Raw genomic sequence first — 26,270 nt, forward strand, 5'->3', positions numbered from 1 at the left:
TTTTAGCCAGTACACTCATGTGCCACAGTCAATGAATCAAGCAACCACCAACACAGGCAACTGGTGTTTGACTGGTCAATTTATTGCAGCCAACGGTACAGATAACGTAGGCACTGGAGGAATAGTCGTTGTCCACGTGAAATGATCTCAAACAAATCCAGATTCTCCCTAAACTTCATTGATACGCATGGTCGTGACGGGAGGCATGTCAGTGAACATAACGTCGATGTCAATGTCCACAGAAAGATAAGTATGACGGCGGTTTAGTGCTGGTTTTGGAGTTGGATCAACATGACGGACAGAACGCTATTACACACGATCTTTGTGAGGGTAACTAAAACAGTACTGACATGACAACGTACTTGCACCTATCGTGCTACCCTTACTCGGTCGACCCTTATTTTGGTCGACGTTTTCTCTTTCAAGATGACAATGCACGTGTCACCCGTAGGAGATTGGCACCATGTACTTGCTGCAGCTTAACATTACAACAATACCATCAGCAACAATGGCCCTGGGATTTCCACACTGAGCACCTGGACAGCATCCGAAGATGAGCACGCCTGCAGCCCACAACTACGCTCGATGAACTATACCTTGCGTTTCGAGAAGAGTCGAAGGACAACACAGCAACATGACCACTGATATGGATACTTGTTGAGCCGTGACGGATTTAGCGGTCACTAATGAGCACACTTATTCACTGCATTTTCAGAATACGTCTTTGGTGACTGTGATGACCCTCTATCTATGAATTCGTGATAATCATGATTTGTCGAATTCTTCATTGTTACGCTTCTCTCATTACCAACATTAAACACATCTGTCTTTGTCAGATTGGTTATTATTCATTGATATCGCCTGTTTTGCAGAATATTTGTAGAATACTTGTCAGACGGACAGGATGTTATACAGGTGGCTGTTAGAAAGGCAGGGCGTTATTAATGTAGAAGATCGCGTTGATTCCTCATCCTACATCAGATCAGATTTCAAATTAGAGCTCAAATTATGTGTGTATATTGAGTAAATTAGTACATTATGAACTATGATCAGGAATCGGTTTTCACTCCAGATTTGTGAATATGAATTGAAAACCTTTAGGTTTGTTATGCTGACGTGATCTCATTACAGTGTAATCAAGGAGATTCGCAGACTATTTTTGTCTACAAAATTATGTCATAAACATAAAAGAGTCTTGAAAAGGTGGCAACAAGATTGTTAAATGTTGGTCTATAGCTATCCTGCTGACACCAATGTCCTTCCATTGCCCACCTAATATGTGAGCCGGGATATGTCCGCTTGCCGGAAACCTTTCCTGTCCGTAATGACCAATCAGTTTCTTCCGTATATAGGTGTGCAGCTGTTCATATAAGGGACGTAACTCTGCCAGCAGTTCCTGGATGTCTTCTTGGAAGGTGGTGCTCTCGTATGCTGATCTCCAGTAGTCGCCCGTGTCCTTGTAGTCTACCATGAAACATTGGAGTTGTGAATACAAAGATCAACACCAACACCTTTATTAAGCATTTAGTAATAAGGAATGATATTTTCTTCTTGGAGCTCTATCGGGGTAAATGGAATTTATGAACGAGGAATGTATGAAGTGAAGGTTGAAAATATGTTGTTAATATGTTACGTAACATACAGTTTCTTTTTGTGTACCAAACCTCATCGAGGTATCTTGGACAACCTTTATCAAAATGTGGAGGACAGACAGGAAGGCACACGGTACATGGAATCGTCACAACATGTCTCATGTACTATGGAATTGTGAAAACGCTAACTCTCTCTCTGGGCCGAACTTGAAAGATGGATAAATAATAAGGCGGAAATTCATATCAATTTCACCAAAGAAAACGTTTTACCGGGCTTTCCATTTGAAGGAAATGATCCATTAAATGCTATATGCCTTGTCATTAAGGATACTATATTCAAATTTTATCTTAAAAAGATAAAATTGTCTTTCGAGTTGATCCAGAGAGAGTTGGCAAATTACTACTTTATAACTAAAGCGATAGCTTACTCTAACTGTAACTACAACAAGTTTGTGAAGTTTTGGTCCAGCTGCCACAAATTATTTTTGTAACCATATCAACTCAAATACCGAATTATCCAAGTTCATATGCCCCCATGATGTATGATTCTGTTGTTGTTTTAAGAATCGCTGTATGAACATTAATATGTTTGAAGTGCTGTACGACAAAAAAAAGTGGAATAATAAAAAAATAATAAAAAAATAAAAATGTGGAGGGCAGACAGGAAGGCACACGGTACATGGAATCGTCACAACACCGGGTATAGGGGTAGTCAAATGATAAAGTTATGGAATAGGATACAGCGATTGGTAGATCAGCATCTACCCGGTACATAACAGAATTACTATAGTGGACACGACACAGGGGGTAAGCACGTGGGTACAAGGTACCTTAAATCGCCATAACATCGGGTACAATGGTAGTAAAACGGGTACATGATATTGTCATAGACGTAGACAAGTGGGTACACGGTACCTTGAATCATCATAACATCGGGTAGTCAAACGGGTACAGGGTACATACACGTGTATGGGCACAGGAGACTGACAAGTAGGTACAAGGTAGATGGAAATATAAATTGTCAATGCAAGAGAATAACCAGCCAGGTTTTCTACCGAAACAGATTCCACTTGGAATCCATATGAATGGACCACTGAAAATCAGTGACGACACCGGGTGTTCGCGAAAAGGTTAAGCATGTCCTGCCCTACCGGTAGCACCCGCCATTCATACAATTTGCATAATTTGTATTGATTGCCTGACGCAGCACACGGGCTACAGGAAATTGACAAGACGGTACCCGGTATGTGATATTGTTAGTGAACAGGAGACAAGACGAGGTAGACAAGAAGGGTACAGGATAAGCACGGTACACAGCGTACTCGGGAACAACTGACACAGAACCAAGGCCTGTGGTACAGGATGCGGCAAAGAGTAAGGTACTGACGTTTAGGGCAAACTCCCCGAACAGAACAGGGCCCACTTGCACAAAGCGATCTTAGCGCTAAGATGATCGTAACTCCAATACTTTAACATAGGCTTACAATAGTTGTAGTGCTAAGATCGCTTTGTGCAAGTGGGCCCAGGATTCAGCTCAGCGGGTACAGGGTACAGGTATAGAGAGCGTGACCACTCACTGAGTTCTCGCACACCCTCGTTGCTCAGTTCAGCAAATTGGCGATACAGGTCTTTCATCTTCTTTCCTGTGTTGTCCCTCCAACCCTTCCATACCTTCAGAAGGAGGTCATAGTCACGTGATGAGGCCATGATCTGTTCTAATGCTGTAGAAAATGATGTTTTATATGTGAATTAGACAATTCAATTTTGATTTAAGATATACTGATCTTGGAAACAAGATAATAAAGAAACAATGTCTTCTGTACAAAAGAAATTAAGATCTAGCAGTTGTGTTTACAATTTCAGAAAAATATTAAATAAAATCTCACGAGCAAGTGCAAAGCCATAGAAGAGGTGGTGTGTGATGTTTTGTCCGTGAGCTAGGATCGGATTCTGCGTTTGTTCTAGAAGGGATGACCCATGTCATATATACTGAGGAGCAAAAGAAACACTTGTGGGACCATATTGGACCCGTGAAGATTCCGGGGTAGGTCTTCAGCAACCCATGCTTGCCGTAAAAGGTGACTATGCTTGTCATAAAAGGCGACTAACGGGATCGGGTGGTCAGGCTCGCTGGCTTGGTTGATGCATGTCATCGATCCCAATTGCGTGGATCGATGCTCATGATATCAATCACTGGATTGTCTGGTACAGACTCGATTATTTACAGACCGCCGTAATATAGCTGGAATATTGCTGAGTGCGGCGTTCAACAACAAACCAACCAACCAACCATATTGGACGTCAGATTCAGACAGCAGTTACTGCAGGCAGCCCGGGAGGAACGGTTGCTAATGCCACTTCTCATCATCAGGCGTCTGACTTGCAAGGGCGTGTACTGATGCCCATGAAGGGCATACCCAATACTGACAGACAAGTGGGACTTCATTGTGTCTACACTTTCAATTCTGTGTGATCGAATACTGAACAACTGACACCGGTCTCCTTATTGACCCTCTGAATTCTTTATTTCCACTGGCTGTGATTCGACACATTATGTTGTTGGTGCTAACTGATGTCCTTTGAAAAAACATATACCATCGTTGAATTGTCTTACCTTTCCTTTTCCTGAACGCAACGTCTTTTTTGTATAGTTTCTTTTGTCCATCAGTGTTTAAGGACTCTACCTAGAAGCTGGTAGATGATGTTCACCACTATGAGTGAGCTCAGGTTCCCTACACGATTAGCTGACCAAAAGGATGAACCTACTAACACGTTTCTAGCCTGACTCAAGCATATTTCACATGCCTCTCTTTTTATCTTTGTCAGGCTTCCAGCTTTGGTTGATGCATGTCATCGTATCCCAATTGCTTGGATCGATGCTCTTGATATCAATCACTGGATTGTCTGGTCCAGACTCGATTATTTAGAGACCGCTGTCATATAGCTGGAATATTGCTGAGTGTGCCGTTAAACAACCAACCAACCAACCAACCATACATTGACAGGCTGTGTTTCTTTGTTTGTTGTTTAACGCCGCACTCAGCACTATTCCAGCTGTATGACGGCTGTCTGTTATAATCGAGTCTGGACCAGACAATCCAGTGATTGATATCATGAGCATCGATCCAAGCAATTGGGATACGATGACATGCATCAACCAAAGCTGGAAGCCTGACCACCCGATCCCGTTAGTGGCCTCCTAGGACAAGCATAGTCACCTTTTACGGCAAACATGGATTGCTGAAGACCTATTCTACCCGGATCGTCACGGGTCTGACAGGCTGTGGGGAGAGACCCTAAGGGTATGTATTGCAGGTAATGTGAGGTCCCCCAAGGGAATGTATTGCAGGTAATATAGATAGTGTAGGTAGCGTAGATAGTTTATGAAGTGAAGATGGCATGTGTGTAGATAGTGCATGCATAGTCTAGTCTACCGCTAGGCCTGGGGCCATGTTACTGACAAACAGGTGTGTGGGAGAGATTTGGGTAAATACAAAATTACGTGTTACCTGGGTGTTCTTCATATGAATCGTGCATGGAATCTATCAACAGGTCAAAACGTTGGATGCGAAAATATAAAGGTAGTTGTCCAAGTCCTATCACACACCTGATACACATTCTGTAATAGATACCTGTGACAACAACCTACCTGGCGTGAGTGGCCTGCAGTCGGAGCTATTGAGACACACTTGACCCGCCCCATAAATGTTCTCCATCTGAGACTGGAGCTCTTCCATCTAAAAACAACAAAGTCGGTAATTTCAGGTGATGGAGACTATGTTATCGCCCCTTTCAGCCTTGAAGTTTCATTGGAGCGCCAAGACCTAATAACTTGGCTACACCAACGCTCAGTCTAGGTGTACAGATTTGTAAACCGGGATTTCTATTTTGTCTTGTTTCTTTATGCACGTGAATCTTAATTACTGCTCGGATCAAAACACGGGAATTTGGCCGAGACGTTTGACTAATGCTTCATGTGTATCGATGGTCTGATATGATATGATTAAATTGTCAATTCCCTTCCACTGATTTACCAATTTCTTATGATTATAAAAATGTTTTTTGTCGCTTATATTTATATTGTCTATATCATGTCTCATTCACTTCACCAAATTTTAGTCTAAAACACTATAAAAATATTGACACAAACACATTGCAAGTCACCAAATCCATGGGGATTCAGGGTAAATATAGGTCCCCAGCAAGCGATGCTTGTTGTAAGAGGCGACCAAATGAATTGGGTGTTCAGGCAAGGTCAGTTGTTCGGTCCCATGTCATCGCATCCCAATGATGTGGATCCACGCCCAATGCCAATCACTGAATTATCTAGTCCGACCGGTTCCTCACAGACCACCGTCATACAGCTGGAATATTGCTGGGTGCGCTGGAACACAACAAACAATGAAAGCAAATCATTCAAGTGCACTTCCAGGTAATTTACCTTCTTCAGTTTGTTCTTGTCCTTCATTGCACTGGTACCGATGTTTGTGATCTTCTGGAACTGGCGTTTGATGGAATCCTCCTCTATGTTCCCCCAGTCTATCTTGTTGGCTCGATCAGCATATCGACTTTGGAAATCAGCCACATCTAAGCGACCACGAACCTACAACAGAATAGTGGCGTACCCTCTTACTGTCAAGCCTATAACCTCATGGCGATGGGGAATGGGGTCGGCTCGTCAAAGATCATAGGGTGAGAAGAACTCTCTGACATGGTTTACTTTGCGTCATTTGCGGACAGGTATCGTTGCTTTTAATATTGAAAATCAGTTGATATGGTAAAAATCGATGTTCCAAGCTGTTAAATTTTTTTATAGGAATATTGTCCTGAACATTTAGATAATATTCCTCCTTTCCATTGTGTGAGCTCCTTCAGCCTAGAAGGAAGCACTTGTCATACCAGTGCCTAAACCAAGCAAACCCAAAGATAAATCGGACACATATCGACTGATACCTCTAACTTCCAACCTATGTAAAACATTTGAATCCATAATCAAACGTAGGCTAAACCACATACTAAATCAAAACGATAGTCTCTCACAGGACCAAAGCAGCTTCCGAGAAGACCGATCCAGCATAGGCCACCTCACCAGGCTCCAACAGGATGCCGCTAGGGGTATAGCTCTAAAACAATATACAGTAGAAATCTCCCTCGATTTCTCTAAAGCATTTGACATGGTCTGGCACCATGGTTTAATGCAAAAATGAAACAAAAAGGGCATAGGATAGCAAACATAATCCACAGCTTTCTAAAACATAGACATATCACAGTTGGCGCTGATGGGGCCACATCCAATCCCTATAAACTCCAAAACGGTACACCTCAAGGTAGCATACTTAGCTCGACTCTATTCAATATAATAATAGATGATCTCTTCCAGGCATAAACAAAAAAGTAAACACATCTAAGTTTGCAGACGACGGAACTCTCTGGGTCCGTAGCGGCGCAATTTCAGTAGCAACGGAACTACTTCAAAACGCTATCAATAACGTTGCTGATTGGTCGACCAAGTTGGGCTTCAATGTAAACATATTTAAAAACATAGGCATTATCTTCAAACATCGCAAGAAGCTCCAAATAAACCCTACCATAACTCTAAACGGCCAAAATATTCAATTTAAAACAGAAGCCAAATTCCTAGGGCTAATTTTTGACCAGCATCTCACCTGGGAAGCTCATGTCAAAGACCCTAAAAGTAGGTGCGCCAAGGACCTTAACCTCTTGAGAGCAATAAGAGGCTCAACTTGGGGAGCAAATAAAAAAACTCTTAGGTATCTACCAAACCCTTATCAGATCAAAACCTTTTCAAAACGTCAAACTCTAAACTCAATACTATAACAAGCTCTCAAAATGGCACTCAGTACTACTACGGACACTTCCCTTGAGGCCCTACTAGCACTTTCAGGAGAGCTTCCCCTCGAGCCCCGAAGGGACCAACTCTCACTAAATTACTGGACCAGCGCCGTCCACAATAAACTAATGCAACAACTACTAAGTAATACTAAAAACCTAAAACCGCATATAAAAAAACTCATTCAAGTAAGCAAAGGCCTACAAACAAGTGTTAGCTACATTCTTAATAAAATACACGAACTTGGGCTTAGCCACATCAAAACGGAAAACCCTCAGTCGCAAAACTTTACACCACAACTACCAACTCCAACCATAAATACAAATCTAAACTACTACACCAGCAAAAACGGCCCTCTAGCTTTAAACCAGGCCATCTCCCTCCAATACATAAAGAAATAGTGAAAAAAACTCAACACAAAGTCTCAACGTACCACAAAAACAAACTAACGGACATGGCAATAACTAGACTCCACACTGGTCACACAAACCTGAACAGACATAAGCTCAAAATTAAAAATCATCGTACAGGCACCTGCCCACACTGTCCTATAGTGTATGTAATTTTCCAATGTAAACTACAACATACAACGCAACAAACTCTTAAGTGAAATAGGCACACGCATCACCACAATTCAGCAATTCCTAATTAATTCATCCAACTATTACCACCTAGGCAATTATCTTATCAAAACCAAATTAAACGGTAGGATCTAAATGTCTTACCCATGAAAACAAACAAGCAAAAGCAACTAAAAAAAACACTACCACATCATTTCAGTCAGCTAGTTTTCAGGCCCCTATTCAAAAATAACCCCATTACTCTTGAGTAATCAGTTATTTCCCTTTCACGCCCGTCATGGGAAATTGTTTTGGGCAACATCATCATCATCGGGTGGCCCAGTTGTCTAAGACGTCACAATTCGTTGTGCGGAGTTGCGTCCATTTTTTAGGGAGATCCGATATTATGAGTTCGATTCACTGACGCATCATGCATTAAATGAAGGTTTTCCATTGTAAAGTACAATGTTATCCACGTACCGACGCCTTTGAGGTTTCGTCTGTGAGGTTAGTCTGGTACGCCCAGTCCGCAACGCTCATTTTGACCAGATACTTCTCAGCTTCTTTGTCGTAGTCCTGCAAGAACTGACCAGCTTCAGTAGCATCTTCTGATGGACAGCTGTCACTCCAGCCTAGCTCCTCCCCTTCATTCTCCTTCTCCAGCCAATCAATAAGAGGTTGGAAGTACTCCAGCAACGCCCCGACGTCCATGTCCCTGCCTCCCGTCATCATCTCCATCACATCCGGCCACGGCTTCGAAGCGCCAAGCTTCAGCACGTTACTGCGAATTGGAAGATAGATATGACGTTTGAGATCATACACATATTAGATATTTCGTCACAAAGGGGAATATAATGAATATATATATACATATACAACACTGTTGCGGATTAAAGCAATACGTACTCTCCAATTCCTTTGTGCTGATACCATCATGTTCATGATCTCGTTCCACAAATATGCTACAACTTGCTACCTCCATAGGTAAGCATAGACAAATATGGTAGCGCCAATGTCTCTTTTTTTACATGGCACAGGACATTGATGAAATCAAAAGGTCAATTAGACCTGGCTCATATTGATTCATAACATGATTAAATGCAGCGCCAGTATGGTGGTGTTTCGGTGAATGAAACTAAGGTCCAATTTGGGTTATCTGGAAACAAGTTAATCCTGTCTCCAAAATATTGACAGAACAACCAACCCAAGACGTGTTCCTGCCTCCTTGGAATTGTAGATATCACACTTGTGTAGCGGCCCCGTGTGTCCGGCGGCCTTGCACAGCGCCTGGTGGAACTGGAACTGGATGACGTAGCTCACGAAGTATCTGGGAACACCAAACATCGATCAGCGTCAGGTATATCAATACACCTATCCGTGACACATGAGGAGACTCATTCCTGACATTAAATGTAAAAAAAACAACAACATGAAAATGGCAACGGAACACATATCATCACACAAGAGGAACTGAAGAGATAAAACCTTTCGATTGGTTTTCTGATGCATAACAAATTCCCAGTAACGATTACCTGTTTAACAGTAAATGAGAAGTTATTCTCTTCATTAAAACAAAACTCATCTGAGCTCCCACCCAGGTCCTCGTTCCACAGAGTAACCTTAGCGTTACGGGTGTCGTAACTCCCTATGTAAACGCGGCCTCACAACGGGTATCAACGAAAGGGTCCATCCTGTCAGACATGAAACAATTACAAGTATGAGTCATGGAAAACCATGCGTCCCCTAGCCGTGTCGGTTCCTTATTCGCCCTAATGCTTAAAGTGCACAAAGGCTTGTTGAACCCAATCATTAGCTGAGATGCCCCAATGTTCATGTTTTATTTCTGAGGGGGAAACAACATACCTGATGTATGGAGAGTTGGCCGGAACATGGAACTTTGCTCCGGGATCAAAATCTGCCTCTGACCTTGGTACGGGAGCAGAAACGCCCTGGTACTGACATCTGGTATACAATACAGACACATATCATAGACGGAAGGGGCAACACAGTTTTAACAGCAGGAATATCCGACACAGTAGGAGGAGTATATGTATATATAAGTAACAGATAGAGAATGCGTGACGTTATTGGGACCAATACTGGTACTGTTCCTTTTTATCTAAATAAAATAGTGTCACAAGACCTATATCTGTCCCACAAAAACAACATATAGGTGTATAAAGTGAACAGTTTGCGCACATATTCCACTCCAGGCCTATGAAACCACGGCTCGGGGACCTGTGTAAATATCTTGGCTCATGCAGCTCGAACATTGCTGTTACAAAAAACAGGAGTAGAATATCAGAATGATAACTAAATGTGACAGACATGAAAAACACGCATTGGTCAAAAGTCAGTTTCAGGCGTTATATCAGCAGGTGTCGTGGACACGTGGAGGTTATGAGAAATGAAAGCATTATTCAAACAATCATTATGAACAGCAGTTCAACTGGAAGTTAATTCGATTATTTAGTTCACATATAAGGTATTCTGCATCTGAGCTCTTATATTGATTCATATTAAGGGCGATGTGTTAGTCTAGATAAAGCGTTCGCTTGTAACGCCAAAGGCTCGGATCAATTCCACACAAAGGTGGAATCTCATTTCTGGTGTCATCGGTCGTGGTCGTGATATGGCTGGATGATTGCTTAAGGCGGCATTAAACTATATTGAGTTGCTCTCTCTATTCATTAAACTGAAATGACTGGTTCTTGTACCTTAACTCCCACCATTTACTGTTGTAGTTGTTGATTGGCGACTCCCCACTGAAAACACTCCATCGCCATTGGTCAATCAGGTAGCCGAACGGCAAGAAGGCGATCTTGTCCAAGGCAGTGGCCATGAGAAAATTGATATCACTCTCTGAAGAACACATAAGAGTCAGTGGTTTATTCTATTAATTTATGGTTTGATGTCAAATGTTGAGTACCTCTAATGTTTCGCTCAACGTCCAGTAGAGGGTCCTTACTTCCTGAATCTTAAGACATCTCTCTACATGCGTATCAAGAGGACATAGCTTCCCCGAAACCTCATGTATATATTCCACTACTAAAGATGAAGTTTTTGGGGAAGAGCTGTTAATGACGTGGCTGAATCCTACCTGGGTCATCCTCAACCTTCTCTAACAGGCCGATTGTTTTCAGATGGTTGGGAGTAGATGCGGACAGCGACATGACGTCACCGATGGCTTCATGGAAACCTGCAGAGGATCAACACATTACATTTTGTATCCACATAATATATATATATATAATATACAAAAGGAAAAAAATAAGGTAACAGACATGCAATGAACAGTATTTGAAGTGCCATCCCGCATGTTTTCCCAAAGAATAACATGTTTTGGCAACGTAGTACCACATTGGATAATAGCATTATATGTTTCCTTCAAATGAAACTTCTACTCTGAAAGCAACATCCACCTGTTTCAGTCAAGTTGCTTCTGATGATGTTTTCGATGACATCTATGTTGCTTCTGATGATGTTTTCGATGAGATCTAAGTTGCTTCTGATGATTTTTTCAATGACATCTATGTTGCTTCTGATGATGTTTTCAATGAGATCTAAGTTGAATCTTATGATGTTTTCGATGAGATCTATGTTGCTTCTGATGATGTTTTCAATGACATCTATGTTGCTTCTGATGATGTTTTCAATGAGATCTAAGTTGCTTCTGATGATGTTTTCAATGAGATCTATGTTGCTTCTGATGATGTTTTCAATGAGAGATCTAAGTTGATTCTGATGGTGTTTTCATTAAGATCTATGTTGCTTCTGATGATGTTTTCAATGACATCTGTTGCTTCTGATGATGTTTTCATTGAGATCTAAGTTGATTCTGATGATGTCAATGAGATCTAAGTTGATTCTGATGATGTTTTCAATGACATCTATGTTGCCTCTGATGATGTTTTCAATGAGATCTATGATGCTTCTGATGATGTTTTCAATGACATCTATGTTGCTTCTGATGATGTTTTCAATGAGATCTAAGTTGATTCTGATGATGTTAATGAGATCTAAGTTGATTCTGATGATGTTTTCAATAAGATCTAAGTTGCTTCTGGTGATGTTTTCAATGTCATCTATGTTGCTTCTGATGATGTTTTCAATGAGATCTAAGTTTCTGATGATGATGTTTTCAATGGGTCTAAGTTGCTTCTGATGGTGTTTTCAGTGAGATCTAAGTTGCTTCTGGTGATGTTTTCAATGACATCTAAGTTGCTTCTGGTGATGTTTTCAATGTGATCTATGTTGCTTCTGATGATGTTTTCAATGAGATCTAAGTTGATTCTGATGATATCAATGAGATCTAAGTTGATTCTGATGATGTTTTCAATGAGATCTAAGTTTGCTTCTCATGGTGTTTTCAGTGAGATCTAAGTTGCTTCTGGTGATGTTTTCAATGAGATCTAAGTTGCTTCTGGTGATGTTTTCAATGTGATCTATGTTGCTTCTGATGATGTTTTCAATGAGATCTCAATGACTGTCAACTCAATTTTCAGGATGAAAACCAACACCTTGGTCACATGTAAGCGATCTTATAAATATGGAGATCAAACAAACGTTAATGATATGATATTGATTTTCATGTTTATCAAAACAAAAGATGAGATGCATGCCTTGGTTAGCTCCGTCCCTGAAAGCATGGGGCTGGTGCTTATACTGGAGATAGTACTGGATGTGCCCCATCTCGTGGTGGATGGTGATCAGGTCCTCCATGTTAATGTCCGTACACATCTTGATTCTGAAATCAGAATATTTAAAGAAAATCTTTCACCTTGTGAGGTGAAGAAATCCACAAACTACATATATTCATATAATGCAAACTGTCAAGTAAATAAGTATATTATTAGTGATAAACAATACATACAATCTTTCAAATTCAGACAAATATAAATGTCACAAAAAAGTGGCAGACATGACGCAAGACATTTGCATTCCATATTTCCTAGACTAAATACTAGTAACTGTATATATCTAATTTTATTCTGTATTTTCTCGTAACCCACGACCATAAGATTTAAGGGAAATAAATTTACTTGTTTTGGAAGGTTATCTGATAGCCTTTCTTGTAAGACACCGAGAAAGCGAGTTATATGACAATATATTTATAGTGAGTTCATTATGGCATGTGTAATCCTGCTCCTACTTTGGTCACACAATTATAACCTGAAGTCTTTAGCGTTGTAGAAGTCCCAGGCAGAGGCGTGGCAGACGACATCTCTGTTCGGGGGTCGTCTGATCATTGAGTCTTGCCAGAACTCCATAGGCATGGCCTCTAGACCCAGAGACTTGAAGAAGTCCTCGGCTGTCCAGAACATCTTCTCTACCGTGTAGCCCTGCGGTGTGCAACCACTGTGTCAATCATGTTACAGGATGCAGCTATTGAAATCAATCATCTTACAGGATGCAGCTATTGAAATGAGTCATCTTACAGGATGCAGCTATTGAAATCATTCATCTTACAGGATACAGTTATAGTAGTTAGTCAGCTTACACATACAGTTATTGCAGTGAATCAACTTACAGGATGCAGCTATTGAAATCAATCATCTTACAGGATGCAGCTATTGAAATCAATCATCTAACAGGATACAGTTATAGTAGTTAGTCAGCTTACACATACAGTTATTGCAGTGAATCAACTTACAGGATGCAAATTTTGAAATCAATCATCTTACGGGAAACAGTTATTGAAATCAATCATCTTACGGGATACAGCTATTAAAATCAATCATCTTACGGGATACAGTTATAGTAGTCAGTCAGCTTGCAGATACAGCTATTGCAGTGAATCAACTTACAGGTTGCAGCTATTGTAGTTAATCAGCTTACAAGATAATTATTCAGCTAATGGGGTTGAACAATTTTGCTCAGTCAGCTTACCGGATGCGGCCATTATGGTGACTAAGCCATCTATAAGTCTGTTCATGTGGGGACAGTGGCCATTGTGACATACCCGACAGAAAGGTGTCGATGTCAGATGGAACATAAAAATTTAGCAATAAATACACCGACCTAAGAAAACATAGAATAGACGACAGACACTTGCACTTATCACGAAGCATAACAGTTGATGTATTGATTTTCCTTCCAGTGAACTTTCAGAGCGCCCAATCAATTGAACATTACAAGATATGTTACGCTACAAGCTGTTATCTATGTCTGTACCTGCTCCTTCATCTGAGGTGTGACGTCCACGCCTGTCTTGTTCCGAAAAGGTGTGACCAAATCATTGATGTTCTTCCACGCCTGTGCCCACATATTACCTGCGACATGAAATAATTAATTATCAGGCTGAAACGGTACTCATACATAACACAAAACAACCAAACTATAGATAATAGAAACAAAAATTGATATACATCCACTCCACATCTCAACCGCAAAAAGTACAAATGTACTGTTTGAGGTCTTGTCCACTTAGTATAAAAACGTACTTTTACCCCGCTTCCTAAGCTTGTAATTAACACCGTATTATACTGCTTGTATTTAACACCATTCGTCCCCATTCACCTCTTTCCATAACCTGCAAGAAGACTCGAACCTTATCCATGAATTTTATGTGCGAAAATACGACAAACCAACCACACTGGGCGTATGACTTCAAGTACTTTGGTCAAAGCATCCCTCAGGAATAATTTCTGACTTTATATATGTCCCAACATACAGTTAAATGTGTTCATGCTGTATAATACCGTAAGTCCCGATGTGTCTTAAATAGCATCAGGAAAATATATGATACATGGGGAAAATATACGTGCATCATTGCGCAACGAGTTGACAATTCTTTTAGGCAAGCCCGTTTGGGTTTTGACGGAACCCAGTCGCAAAAATGGCCATGAGAGGGGCACGAGTCGCTGTTCGGCTTGTCCCGGAATAGTACGAGTTGATCACGAATGATTAAACACCTGTGTTTTACGTTAATAAATCGATGTATCTGCTTTATCACGGGTACAAACACTGACCTAGAAGATGAGCAGGGATATGTCCACTGTAGGGGAAGTGTTCAGCTCCGTACACCGCCTTTAACTTCCGGCGGACATACCCGTGCAGTTGCTGGTAGAAAGGCTTCAGTTTGGCAAGGAGCTTCTGGAGTCCCTCCTGGAAGGAGTCGCTCTCGTACCAGGATCTCCAGTACTCCCCAGTGTCGGCGTAACCTAGGAAACCAGATAACTATGTTGGCAACATTGTTTATCCGAGCCCCAACTCAGAAATATCAAATATCAGTCCCTCAACAATTTCAGTCACTCAAAAGTCAACATAATGAGAAAGGATAAATTAGGATTTCTCATCTGGACAGGCTCCCGCACTATTCAATAAGTTATACATTACAAATAATCATTGGCCCTACAAGCAATCGCATCAGTTTGAATCGTTTCTCGTATTTATGATCATCTTACCTAATGTTTGGACTCCCTCGTTGCTCAGCGACGCGAACTCTTGGTACATCGTCTTCATGGTCTTGCCCGTGACGTCCCTCCACTTCCTCCACGCCTCCTGCAGTTCGCTGTAGTTCCGCGACGACGCCATCAGCCTCGTCAGCCCTGCAGCAACAACATGGGTAACAAAGTCACAACTCTGCGCTCATGAAATTATCGTTGCATTGATGTTTTTGATTTTCCTACTTTCCAAAGGTAGGTCACATTACTGTAGAGATAGATATTTGTCGGTTTCAGGCCCATGCCTTGTAGAGAGACACATCTACCCGGCTCCACGTCCAATACGGCTCCGTACAGAGAAACACCTACCGGCTCCAAGCCCATGCCTTGTAGAGAGACACATCTACCCGGCTCCATGTCCAATACGGCTCCGTACAGAGAAACACCTAACGGCTCCAAGCCTATGCACGGCGCAGTAGGGAGACACATCTACCCGGCTCCATGTCCAATACGGCTCCGTACAGAGACACACCTAACGGCTCCAAGCCTATGCACGGCGCAGTAGAGAGACACATCTACCCGGCTCCATGTCCAATACGGCTCCGTACAGAGAAACACCTAACGGCTCCAAGCCTATACACGGCGCAGTAGAGAGACACATCTACCCGGCTCCATGTCCAATACGGCTCCGTACAGAGACACACCTAACGGCTCCAAGCCTATGCACGGCGCAGTAGAGAGACACATCTACCCGGCTCCATGTCCAATACGGCTCCGTACAGAGAAACACCTAACGGCTCCAAGCCTATACACGGCGCAGTAGAGAGACACATCTACCCGGCTCCATGTCCAATACGACTCCGTACAGAGACACACCTAACGGCTCCAAGCCTATACACGGCGCAGTAGAGAGACACATCTACCCGGCTCCATGTCCAATACGGCTCCGTACAGAGACACACCTAACGGCTCCAAGCCTATACACGGCGCAGTAGAGAGACACATCTACCCGGCTCCATGTCCAATACGGCTCCGTACAGAGACACACCTAACGGCTCCAAGCCCATGCCTTGTAGAGAGACACATCTACCCGGCTACATGTCCAATACGGCTCCGTACAGAGACACACCTAACGGCTCCAAGCCTATGCACGGCGCAGTAGAGAGACACATCTACCCGGCTCCAGGTCCAATACGGCTCCGTACAGAGAAACACCTACCGGCTCCAAGCCCATGCCTTGTAGAGAGACACATCTACCCGGCTCCATGTCCAATACGGCTCCGTACAGAGAAACACCTAACGGCTCCAAGCCTATGCACGGCGCAGTAGAGAGACACATCTACCCGGCTCCATGTCCAATACGGCTCCGTACAGAGAAACACCTACCGGCTCCAAGCCCATGCCTTGTAGAGAGACACATCTACCCGGCTCCATGTCCAATACGGCTCCGTACAGAGACACACCTAACGGCTCCAAGCCCATGCCTTGTAGAGAGACACATCTACCCGGCTACATGTCCAATACGGCTCCGTACAGAGAAACACCTAACGGCTCCAAGCCTATGCACGGCGCAGTAGAGAGACACATCTACCCGGCTCCATGTCCAATACGGCTCCGTACAGAGACACACCTAACGGCTCCAAGCCTATGCACGGCGCAGTAGAGAGACACATCTACCGGCTCCAGGTCCAATACGGCTCCGTACAGAGAAACACCTACCGGCTCCAAGCCCATGCCTTGTAGAGAGACACATCTACCCGGCTCCATGTCCAATACGGCTCCGTACAGAGAAACACCTAACGGCTCCAAGCCTATGCACGGCGCAGTAGAGAGACACATCTACCCGGCTCCATGTCCAATACGGCTCCGTACAGAGACACACCTAACGGCTCCAAGCCTATACACGGCGCAGTAGAGAGACACATCTACCCGGCTCCATGTCCAATACGGCTCCGTACAGAGACACACCTAACGGCTCCAAGCCTATGCACGGCGCAGTAGAGAGACACATCTACCGGCTCCAGGTCCAATACGGCTCCGTACAGAGAAACACCTACCGGCTCCAGGCCTATGCACGGCGCAGTAGAGAGACACATCTACCCGGCTCCATGTCCAATACGGTTCTGTACAGAGAAACACCTACCGGCTCCAAGCCTATACACTACCGGACTCCAGGTCCAGACAGCGCCCTGAAGAGTGACAAACCTACCTGGCTCCAACTCTAGACATCGCCCCCTTGAGTGACAAACATACCTGGCTCCAGCTCTAGACATCGCCCTGTAGAGTGACAAACCTACCTGGCTCCAGCTCTAGACATCGCCCTGTAGAGTGACAAACATACCTGGCTCCAGCTCTAGACATCGCCCTGTAGAGTGACAAACCTACCTGGCTCCAGCTCTAGACATCGCCCTGTAGAGTGACAAACATACCTGGCTCCAGCTCTAAACATCACCCTGTAGAGTGACAAACCTACCTGGCTCCAGCTCTAGACATTGCCCTGTAGAGTGACAAACATACCTGGCTCCAGCTCTAAACATCACCCTGTAGAGTGACAAACATACCTGGCTCCAGCTCTAGACATCACCCTGTAGAGTGATAAACATACCTGGCTCCAGCTCTAGACATCGCCCTGTAGAGTGACAAACATACCTGGCTCCAGCTCTAGACATCACCCTGTAGAGTGATAAACATACCTGGCTCCAGCTCTAGACATCACCCTGTAGAGTGACAAACATACCTGGCTCCAGCTCTAGACATCGCCCTGTAGAGTGACAAACATACCTGGCTCCAGCTCTAGACATCACCCTGTAGAGTGACAAACATACCTGGCTCCAGCTCTAGACATCACCCTGTAGAGTGACAAACCTACCTGGCCCCAGCTCTAGACATCACCCTGTAGAGTGACAAACATACCTGGCTCCAGCTCTAGACATCGCCCCGTTGAGTGACAAACATACCTGGCTCCAGCTCCAGATATCGCCCTGTAGAGTGACAAACATACCTGGCTCCAGCTCTAGACATCACCCTGTAGAGTGATAAACATACCTGGCTCCAGCTCTAGACATCACCCTGTAGAGTGACAAACATACCTGGCTCCAGCTCTAGACATCACCCTGTAGAGTGATAAACATACCTGGCTCCAGCTCTAGACATCACCCTGTAGAGTGACAAACATACCTGGCTCCAGCTCTAGACATCACCCTGTAGAGTGACAAACCTACCGGCTCCAGCTCTAGACATCACCCTGTAGAGTGATAAACATTCCCTTGCTCCAGCTCTAGACATCACCCTGTAGAGTGACAAACATACCTGGCTCCAGCTCTAGACATCGCCCTGTAGAGTGATAAACATACCTGGCTCCAGCTCTAGACATCACCCTGTAGAGTGATAAACATACCTGGCTCCAGCTCTAGACATCACCCTGTAGAGTGACAAACATACCTGGCTCCAGCTCTAGACATCACCCTGTAGAGTGACAAACATTCCCTTGCTCCAGCTCTAGACATCGCCCTGTAGAGTGACAAACATACCTGGCTCCAGCTCTAGACATCACCCTGTAGAGTGACAAACATACCTGGCTCCAGCTCTAGACATCACCCTGTAGAGTGACAAACATACCTGGCTCCAGCTCTAGACATCGCCCGGTAGAGAGGCACACTCGGCCTTTGCTGTAGATGCCTTGCATATCAGACAGCAACTTCTCCATCTACGAGAACAATGGAGGATGTTCGGCTCCTTTAATATGTATACACTTGATACTGCACAGTCCTACAGGTTGCACTTACGTATATTACGAGACGTGCTTCGTAAAACATGGTCACAGTACTGTACATTTTAGGACATATACTTTTAACGTCTGATCTCGAATGATGTGGCCGTTTTTTAACAAGAAATCACTGCCTAATTTGAAATCATGTCGTACGGCGAGAAAACAGTAACGAGTCCCTAATTACCCTTGCTAGTTTAGTCTCATTCTTGAGAGCGCTGGTTCCGATGTCTTTGATAAGTTTGAACTCTCTTTGGAGGAGCTTGTCGGGGAAAGCACTGGGCTCAAACTCGGCTGCTTTCGCTGCCGACTCCTTGTCAAACCGGGCCAATTTCAGATTGGCCGCAACCTGGAAATACACCATGATAGTCGATGATATGGATGCTGAGAGGGATACACGCAAGTATTACGTTAATGACATTATTTTAGCAGCGAACATGATCCGTGGCTGTATACTAACTCCGAACTTACGACCAAATGATAAGAGGTATCTGGTAGTCATTTAGCATGTGATCATTATTGTCAGTTTCTCTTCCCGAAACAGTTAATGATTCTAAATGCTTTCCTTCCAATGTCATCACATTCAAATCAGTCCTCAAGAGTGAGTGAGTGAGTTGGATGTAACGTCTTGTGAACAGTATATCAGTTAAGAAGGGCGTGTCAGCTTCATGGGGGAGGAAAGCCCGAAGTAATGTAGGTCGAAGGCGTTTTCAAATTCATGAGCGCTGGCATGGTGCTTAAATACCCGTCATCATAATCAGTGCGAATCTTGGACCAGAACCGCACAGCTGAGGAACGCATCTATATAAGGGCGAAAGGCGGCGCCTCAGATCACTGAACCACCTATTATTTCCCCAACGTAAAACTTACCGAAGCCTGAATGGTATATTCTGTGATATTTGTATTGTAGGTGTATTCCGCCTCGGTGGCCTCATAGTATATCTCCGATGACCTCTGGTTGTACTCCTTCAGCCACTCCTGGGCAACCCCCTCGTCCCTGATCTTCCCAACCATACCGGGTGGACAAGTTTCATCCCAGCCAAGTGATTGGCCAGAGTTTTCTTTCTCCAGCCAATCAAGCAGTGGCTTAAAGTACTCCACCAAGGGGCCCACATCCATCTTGCGCTGTCCAGTGATGGCCTCCATTGCGTCTGGCCACGGCTTGGACTGACCCATCTTCAGCACGGCGCTGGAGGGACATCATTGATATTGATTCCATGTTTAACTGTTTCTGTCAACTGCGTATCAATACAATGTCTTCACATTTTACAATTTCTTCTACTGTCTAAAAATTACACCAATAGTCAATGCATATATACTAGGTCTTCCTACTCAACCACGTCAATTCAATACGCCAAAGCCAGAGACAGTATAAACTCCATAGGGTGTAAAAGACAAAATAACGGTGAAAACTATATGAATGAATCACTGACAATCAGCGATAACACCAGGTGTACGCGAAGAGCGTAATCATGGCCTGCTCCAACAGTCTGAGTGGTTGAGTGTGATCTAACCTTGTTTTCCTATTTTCAGTCACCAACTCTTTCAAATCCAAGGGCTTGGGGTTGACCTAGTGGTTAAACCGTTCGCCGATTTAGTGGTGTAAAACCACACTCACTCATACCTGAGTTTATCTCCGGCTGCCTTGGACTGGTATATGTCGCACTTGTGCAGCGGCCCCGTCTGATTGGCTGCCCGGCACAGCGCCTGGTGGAACTGGAACTGGATGATGAAGCTGACGAAGTACCTATAGAAGGTCCAGGAGGAACGAGGCTTAGTGCTTGATACAAAGGTGTTTGGCTCCTCCTTACAGATACAACAGGTGAGGGTTGAAACATCGCGTTCAAGATTACAGCACGCATATAGCGACGTGCATGGGCGGGTGTGTGTGTGTGCGTCCGTGTGGGTGTGTGTGTGGGTGTGGGTGTTGGTGTTGGTGTGGGTGTGGGTGTGGGTGTGGGTGTGGGTGTGCTCGTACTAGTCCGGACTAATGGCGGTTTTATAGTTCTAGCCCACTGAGATACAGTGCCGCAGTTTTAGCATGAATACTTGTACCCCACTCAGACACAGTGTCCCTTTGATACCGAGGACCTGGCAGAGTAACAACAAGTACCATCTTTTAAAGGGGTTTGGTATGATGCGGCCGGTGATCGAAGCGTCAACTTTCCGCTCTCCGGGCAGACGCTCTATCCACTAGACCACGGAGGCGGTCTCCAGAACAACAACTAGTCTTAAAAGTAATAAATTGGATAACAAACAATATGCGTCTCTTATAAATATGTACATGTTCATATAGACTGAATTTCATCTCGGCGACTGTTACTCGGCGTTACCTGATGTATGGCGTATTGGCCGGCACGTGGTACTTCGCGCCCGGGTCAAAGTCGTGTTCGTCTCGGTGAACGGGTGACGTCAGGCCTTGATGCTTGCATCTGTGAGAGTGAATATATTTGTTTTCCTGAGTTAACTGTCGGTAATCTTGTTTCTCGCGTGCTAGAAATAAGTTTAAGTAGTATTACGTGGAAGATTCTATAAGGGAAACATTCCAGTGTATTCATTTTGTACGTGTAATATATTTTCAAATGTTTATAGTATCATTTAAATTATGGTCAGTAACTAACTTTGTAATATTTTATAGTCGCTATCGCCATTTGAGATGTAAGTATGTACCACATTGATTCTATATGTACTCTACAGTTTCCTATTTTGATGGCTTCAACTGAACTTAATAGCCACTGTTCAAAACTTAGCTACTTTTGCGTATAAAGCAAACCATATATGTAATTTATATATATTGTATGTTGTACATTAAAAATCTCTCCCAATGTATACACTACTTGATTAATAGAACATTAATCAACGAAAGAAAAAGCCTTGTGTCACTGATGAACTGTCGTGCTTGTGTGAAGTTTAAATCTTCTCGCATACGTCCCACAGATGACAGATAGCCCACAGGGTCAAAAAGGTTAGTGAGTCAAAAAAGGGTGGTATGTGACAACTTTCCGTCGTTACCTTAAATCCCACCACTTCCGGTTATATTCCTCAGGCCGCGTGTCCCCACTGAACACACTCCAACGCCATTGGTCAATTAGGTAGCCAAATGGTAGAAAAGCAATCTTCTCTAAGGCCATTTTCATCAGGAAATTAATGTCATTTTCTGCGGAAGATCAAAAGTGAACAAATTAACATCATTGGAAGTTTTCAACTACTTTACGTTGTTTATATTTCAGGTGAACAATTGACTTGCACCTGCATGTGTTTGTGACAGGAGGGGCAGGATACACCCATCGTTTTTCGAACACCTGGTAACATCATTTTTATTGATAGTTATTCATAAACATATGCTAATGCTATAGACGGAATCGTAGACTGTCCCATTCTTTTAGCAGATATTTCTTATGATTGAGGAAATGTTTTTGTCGCTGTTAATTATGCATATAAAATAAGGACTTGATTCTCACCATGGTCATCTGTCAGGGTCTTCAGCAGGCCAATCTTGTAGAGGTGCTGAGGGGTGGATACTGACAGGGCCATTGTGTCACCAATTGCCTCGTGGAACCCTGCAATACATTGTTCAGTTATGTAAAAGTCGTATCACTGGCTTATGTGGAATTAGGTGAACTTTCGTCGTGATACATTTAGAAAAAATTACCACAGAAGTTGATAAACAGCCATCAAATATTGTAGAACGAAAACTGAAGTCGATAAAAGTCTCATCTAAATGTGTTAAGAAAAATGGGTTTCGAGCAAAACAAATCAGAAAATTATGAAAATGACGGACATGGAGGTCGAGTGAGTGAATACGGTTTTATGTCACCTTTATCAGTTTTCAAGCCATATCATACTACTGGGCGTACTAGGGCCTTATTCACTACACAATGCCGACGCTCAGAGACGCCCCCGCCGCTTTTAACACTATTCCAGTTATATCATGGCATGTAAGTTTGATGTGGGAGGAAAGCCCGAAGTGATGCAGGTCTTAGACGTTTACTACTTCGGTGAAACCCACGAGCATAGGTATGTTGCTGACAAAACTAGAAAAATAATCGGGGCGAAACGGGATTCGAACCCATAATCAAGGTGTCTGGCGTGTCCAAGGGACGCAACTCTGCACAGCCAATTGGGGCGCCTTAGACGACTGGGACACTCGTGGCCCCGTTTGGACAGAATATAACCATCAGAAAGAATATGTACCGGAATTAGCTCCTCCCTTGAAGGCAAGAGGCTGGTTTTTGTACTGTAGATAGTACTGGATGTGCCCCATCTCGTGGTGGATGGTGATCAGGTCCTCCATGTTGATGTCCGTACACATCTTAATTCTGAAATCAACATATTGAAAGACTTTAATGGTGAGCTGAAGAAAACGCAATCCAATATATTAATAATTAGAAACCGATTTGTGGAGTTTATTCTTCAGAAACTCTAATTCACTGAGTGTAAGTTGAAAGGGACAATATGCAAACATGTTCAAAACGTTAATACACTGCTTTAATAATCGTTCCTGCTCCCTGGGGTTAGATTTTCATTATGGCTGGTGTAACACAATACAGGTCACAAATCAGGCTCTCTAACCAGATCTGATCCGGGGTAGAATAGGTCTTCAGCAACCCACGCTTGCTGTAAAAGGCAACTATGCTTGTCGTTAGGGGCTACTAACGGGATCGGGTGGTCAGGGTCGCTGACTTGGTTGACGCATGTCATCGTATCCCAATTGCGTGGATCGATGCTCATGATGTCAATCATTGGAATGACTCGACTCCAGACTCGAGTATTTTACAGACCGCCGCCATACAGCTGGAATATTGCTGAGTGAGGCGTTAAACAACAAAAAAACAAACAACTCAAACCATATCTCCAATGAAACCAGTCGGTGCTACTACCTGAAGTCTTTCTTGTTAAAGAAGTCCCAGGCTGAGGCATGGCAGACAACCTTGCGGCCATCTTGCGGCCTGGTCATCATGGACTTCTCCCAGAATGACTGCGGCATGGGGAGGAGGCCCAGAGACTTGTAGAACTCTTCAGCTGTCTTGAACATCCGCAGCACGGTATATTTCTAGGAACATATGTAACATATGATGTTGAGTGCAGCTGAAATGGTATGTATAAGGAGATGCCAATTCATGCGTGGGCTGACCTCTATCACCCACAGTCATGGACATCGGTAACATTAGTTTGAGTCGTCTCTTGTTCATTATGTCAGATACGCTTTTACGTAACGCCGTTCACCAATCGATTGGGGCGGTGGGGTAGCTTAGTGGTTAAAGCGTTGGCTCGTCACTACGAGGACCCGGGTTCGATTCCCCACACGGGTACAGTGTGTGCAGCCCATTTCCGGTGTCCCCCCCCCCCCCCCCCCCCCCCCCCGCCGTGACATTGCTGGAATATTACTAAAAGCGGCGTAAAACCATACTCACTCACTCAACAATCGATTACTGTATCTGAGCTTTCTCTTCTTGTCTTCGTGAACCCACATTTTTCTACGTTTTTTTCAGAAACAGATGATATGTAATATATTGAATAACTATGCATGTCCCTCATGAAAATATGTCTGCCAAACGTCATACATTCGTGAAATGGGAAGGTCCTGTGCTTAAAGTCTAGCGATCAGTCCCACTCGTGTCCTATCTTATAATAATATAATTCCAAAAGTCAAGCTATGAATTTGTGAAACACAGATTTTGTCATGGGTAATTGTAAAGTTACCTGAGCTTTCATCTCTGGTGAGACATCTATGGCCGACTTCCCCTTGAATGGCTGGAGGATGTCGTAGATGTTATTCCATTGTTGAGCCCACATGTTACCTTAAGAAACATACAGCGGTGAGATAAAATGGTGTTTTACGTCGCGTTAATGATTTCGTTGCACTTATATATCGAAGTGTGTGTGTGAGTGTGTGTGCGCGCGTGTGCGCGCGTGTGCGAGTGTATGTGAGAGAGAGGGTGTGTGTACGTGTGCGAGTGTATGTGAGAGAGAGAGAGTGTGTGTGCGTGTGCGAGTGTATGTGAGAGAGAGGGTGTGTGTACGTGTGCGAGTGTATGTGAGAGAGAGAGTGTGTGTGCGTGTGCGAGTGTATGTGAGAGAGAGGGTGTGTGTGCGTGTGCGAGTGTATGTGAGAGAGAGGGTGTGTGTGCGTGTGCGAGTGTATGTGAGAGAGAGGGTGTGTGTACGTGTGCGGGTGTATGTGAGAGAGAGGGTGTGTGTGCGTGTGCGAGTGTATGTAAGAGAGAGTGTGTGTGTGCGAGTGTATGTGAGAGAGAGGGTGTGTGTACGTGTGCGAGTGTTTGTGAGAGAGAGGGTGTGTGTGCGTGTGCGAGTGTATGTAAGAGAGAGGGTGTGTGTGCGTGTGCGGGTGTATGTGAGAGAGAGGGTGTGTGTACGTGTGCGAGTGTATGTAAGGGAGAGAGTGTGTGTGCGTGTGCGAGTCTATGTAAGAGAGAGGGTGTGTGTGCGTGTGCGGGTGTATGTGAGTGAGAGGGTGTGTGTGCGTGTGCGAGTGTATGTGAGAGAGAGGGTGTGTGTGCGTGTGCGAGTGTATGTAAGAGAGAGGGTGTGTGTGCGTGTGCGAGTGTATGTGAGAGAGAGGGTGTGTGTGCGTGTGCGAGTGTATGCAAGAGAGAGTGTGTGTGTGTGCGTGTGTGAGTGTATGTGAGAGAACGGGTGTGTGTGCGTGTGCGAGTGTGTGTAAGAGAGAGGGTGTGTGTGCGTGTGCGAGTGTATGTGAGAGAGAGGGTATGTGTGCGTGTGCGAGTGTATGTAAGAGAGAGGGTGTGTGTGCGTGTGCGAGTGTATGTGAGAGAGAGAGTGTGTGTGCGTGTGCGAGTGTATGTGAGAGAGAGAGTGTGTGTGCGTGTGCGAGTGTATGTGAGAGAACGGGTGTGTGTGCGTGTGCGAGTGTATGTGAGAGAGAGGGTGTGTGTGCGTGTGCGAGTGTATGTGAGAGAGAGGGTGTGTGTACGTGTGCGAGTGTATGTAAGAGAGAGGGTGTGTGTGCGTGTGCGAGTGTATGTGAGAGAGAGAGTGTGTGTGCGTGTGCGTGTGCGAGTGTATGTGATAGAGAGGGTGTGTGTACGTGTGCGAGTGTATGTGAGAGAACGGGTGTGTGTGCCAGTGCGAGTG

At 44.0% G+C, this 26,270-nt stretch overlaps 1 protein-coding gene across 1 annotated transcript in view; it reads right to left on the bottom strand.

Annotated features, from left to right (window-relative positions):
- LOC124116103 overlaps window positions 1-26,270 on the bottom strand; it is a 64,317-nt gene that overhangs the window by 7,865 nt on the left and 30,182 nt on the right. The window contains exons 30-53 of the mRNA XM_046477329.2: window positions 24,858-24,955; window positions 24,035-24,207; window positions 23,349-23,473; window positions 22,616-22,714; window positions 22,167-22,311; window positions 21,488-21,586; window positions 20,779-20,901; window positions 20,025-20,343; window positions 19,342-19,503; window positions 19,007-19,094; window positions 15,410-15,553; window positions 14,975-15,166; window positions 14,178-14,275; window positions 13,176-13,345; window positions 12,626-12,750; window positions 11,104-11,202; window positions 10,721-10,865; window positions 9,867-9,965; window positions 9,208-9,330; window positions 8,484-8,784; window positions 6,034-6,195; window positions 5,242-5,329; window positions 3,170-3,313; window positions 1,273-1,464 (exon numbers count right to left, since the gene is read on the bottom strand). Of these exons, the coding sequence (XP_046333285.2) occupies window positions 1,273-1,464; window positions 3,170-3,313; window positions 5,242-5,329; window positions 6,034-6,195; window positions 8,484-8,784; window positions 9,208-9,330; window positions 9,867-9,965; window positions 10,721-10,865; window positions 11,104-11,202; window positions 12,626-12,750; window positions 13,176-13,345; window positions 14,178-14,275; window positions 14,975-15,166; window positions 15,410-15,553; window positions 19,007-19,094; window positions 19,342-19,503; window positions 20,025-20,343; window positions 20,779-20,901; window positions 21,488-21,586; window positions 22,167-22,311; window positions 22,616-22,714; window positions 23,349-23,473; window positions 24,035-24,207; window positions 24,858-24,955 (3,513 nt within the window). The remainder of the gene's footprint in view (window positions 1-1,272; window positions 1,465-3,169; window positions 3,314-5,241; window positions 5,330-6,033; window positions 6,196-8,483; window positions 8,785-9,207; window positions 9,331-9,866; window positions 9,966-10,720; window positions 10,866-11,103; window positions 11,203-12,625; window positions 12,751-13,175; window positions 13,346-14,177; window positions 14,276-14,974; window positions 15,167-15,409; window positions 15,554-19,006; window positions 19,095-19,341; window positions 19,504-20,024; window positions 20,344-20,778; window positions 20,902-21,487; window positions 21,587-22,166; window positions 22,312-22,615; window positions 22,715-23,348; window positions 23,474-24,034; window positions 24,208-24,857; window positions 24,956-26,270) is intronic.

Source organism: Haliotis rufescens, unplaced genomic scaffold (genome assembly GCF_023055435.1).
Source record: "Haliotis rufescens isolate VD_foot unplaced genomic scaffold, xgHalRufe1.0.p SCAF_4, whole genome shotgun sequence".
Classification (NCBI taxonomy): Eukaryota; Metazoa; Mollusca; class Gastropoda; order Lepetellida; family Haliotidae; genus Haliotis; species Haliotis rufescens.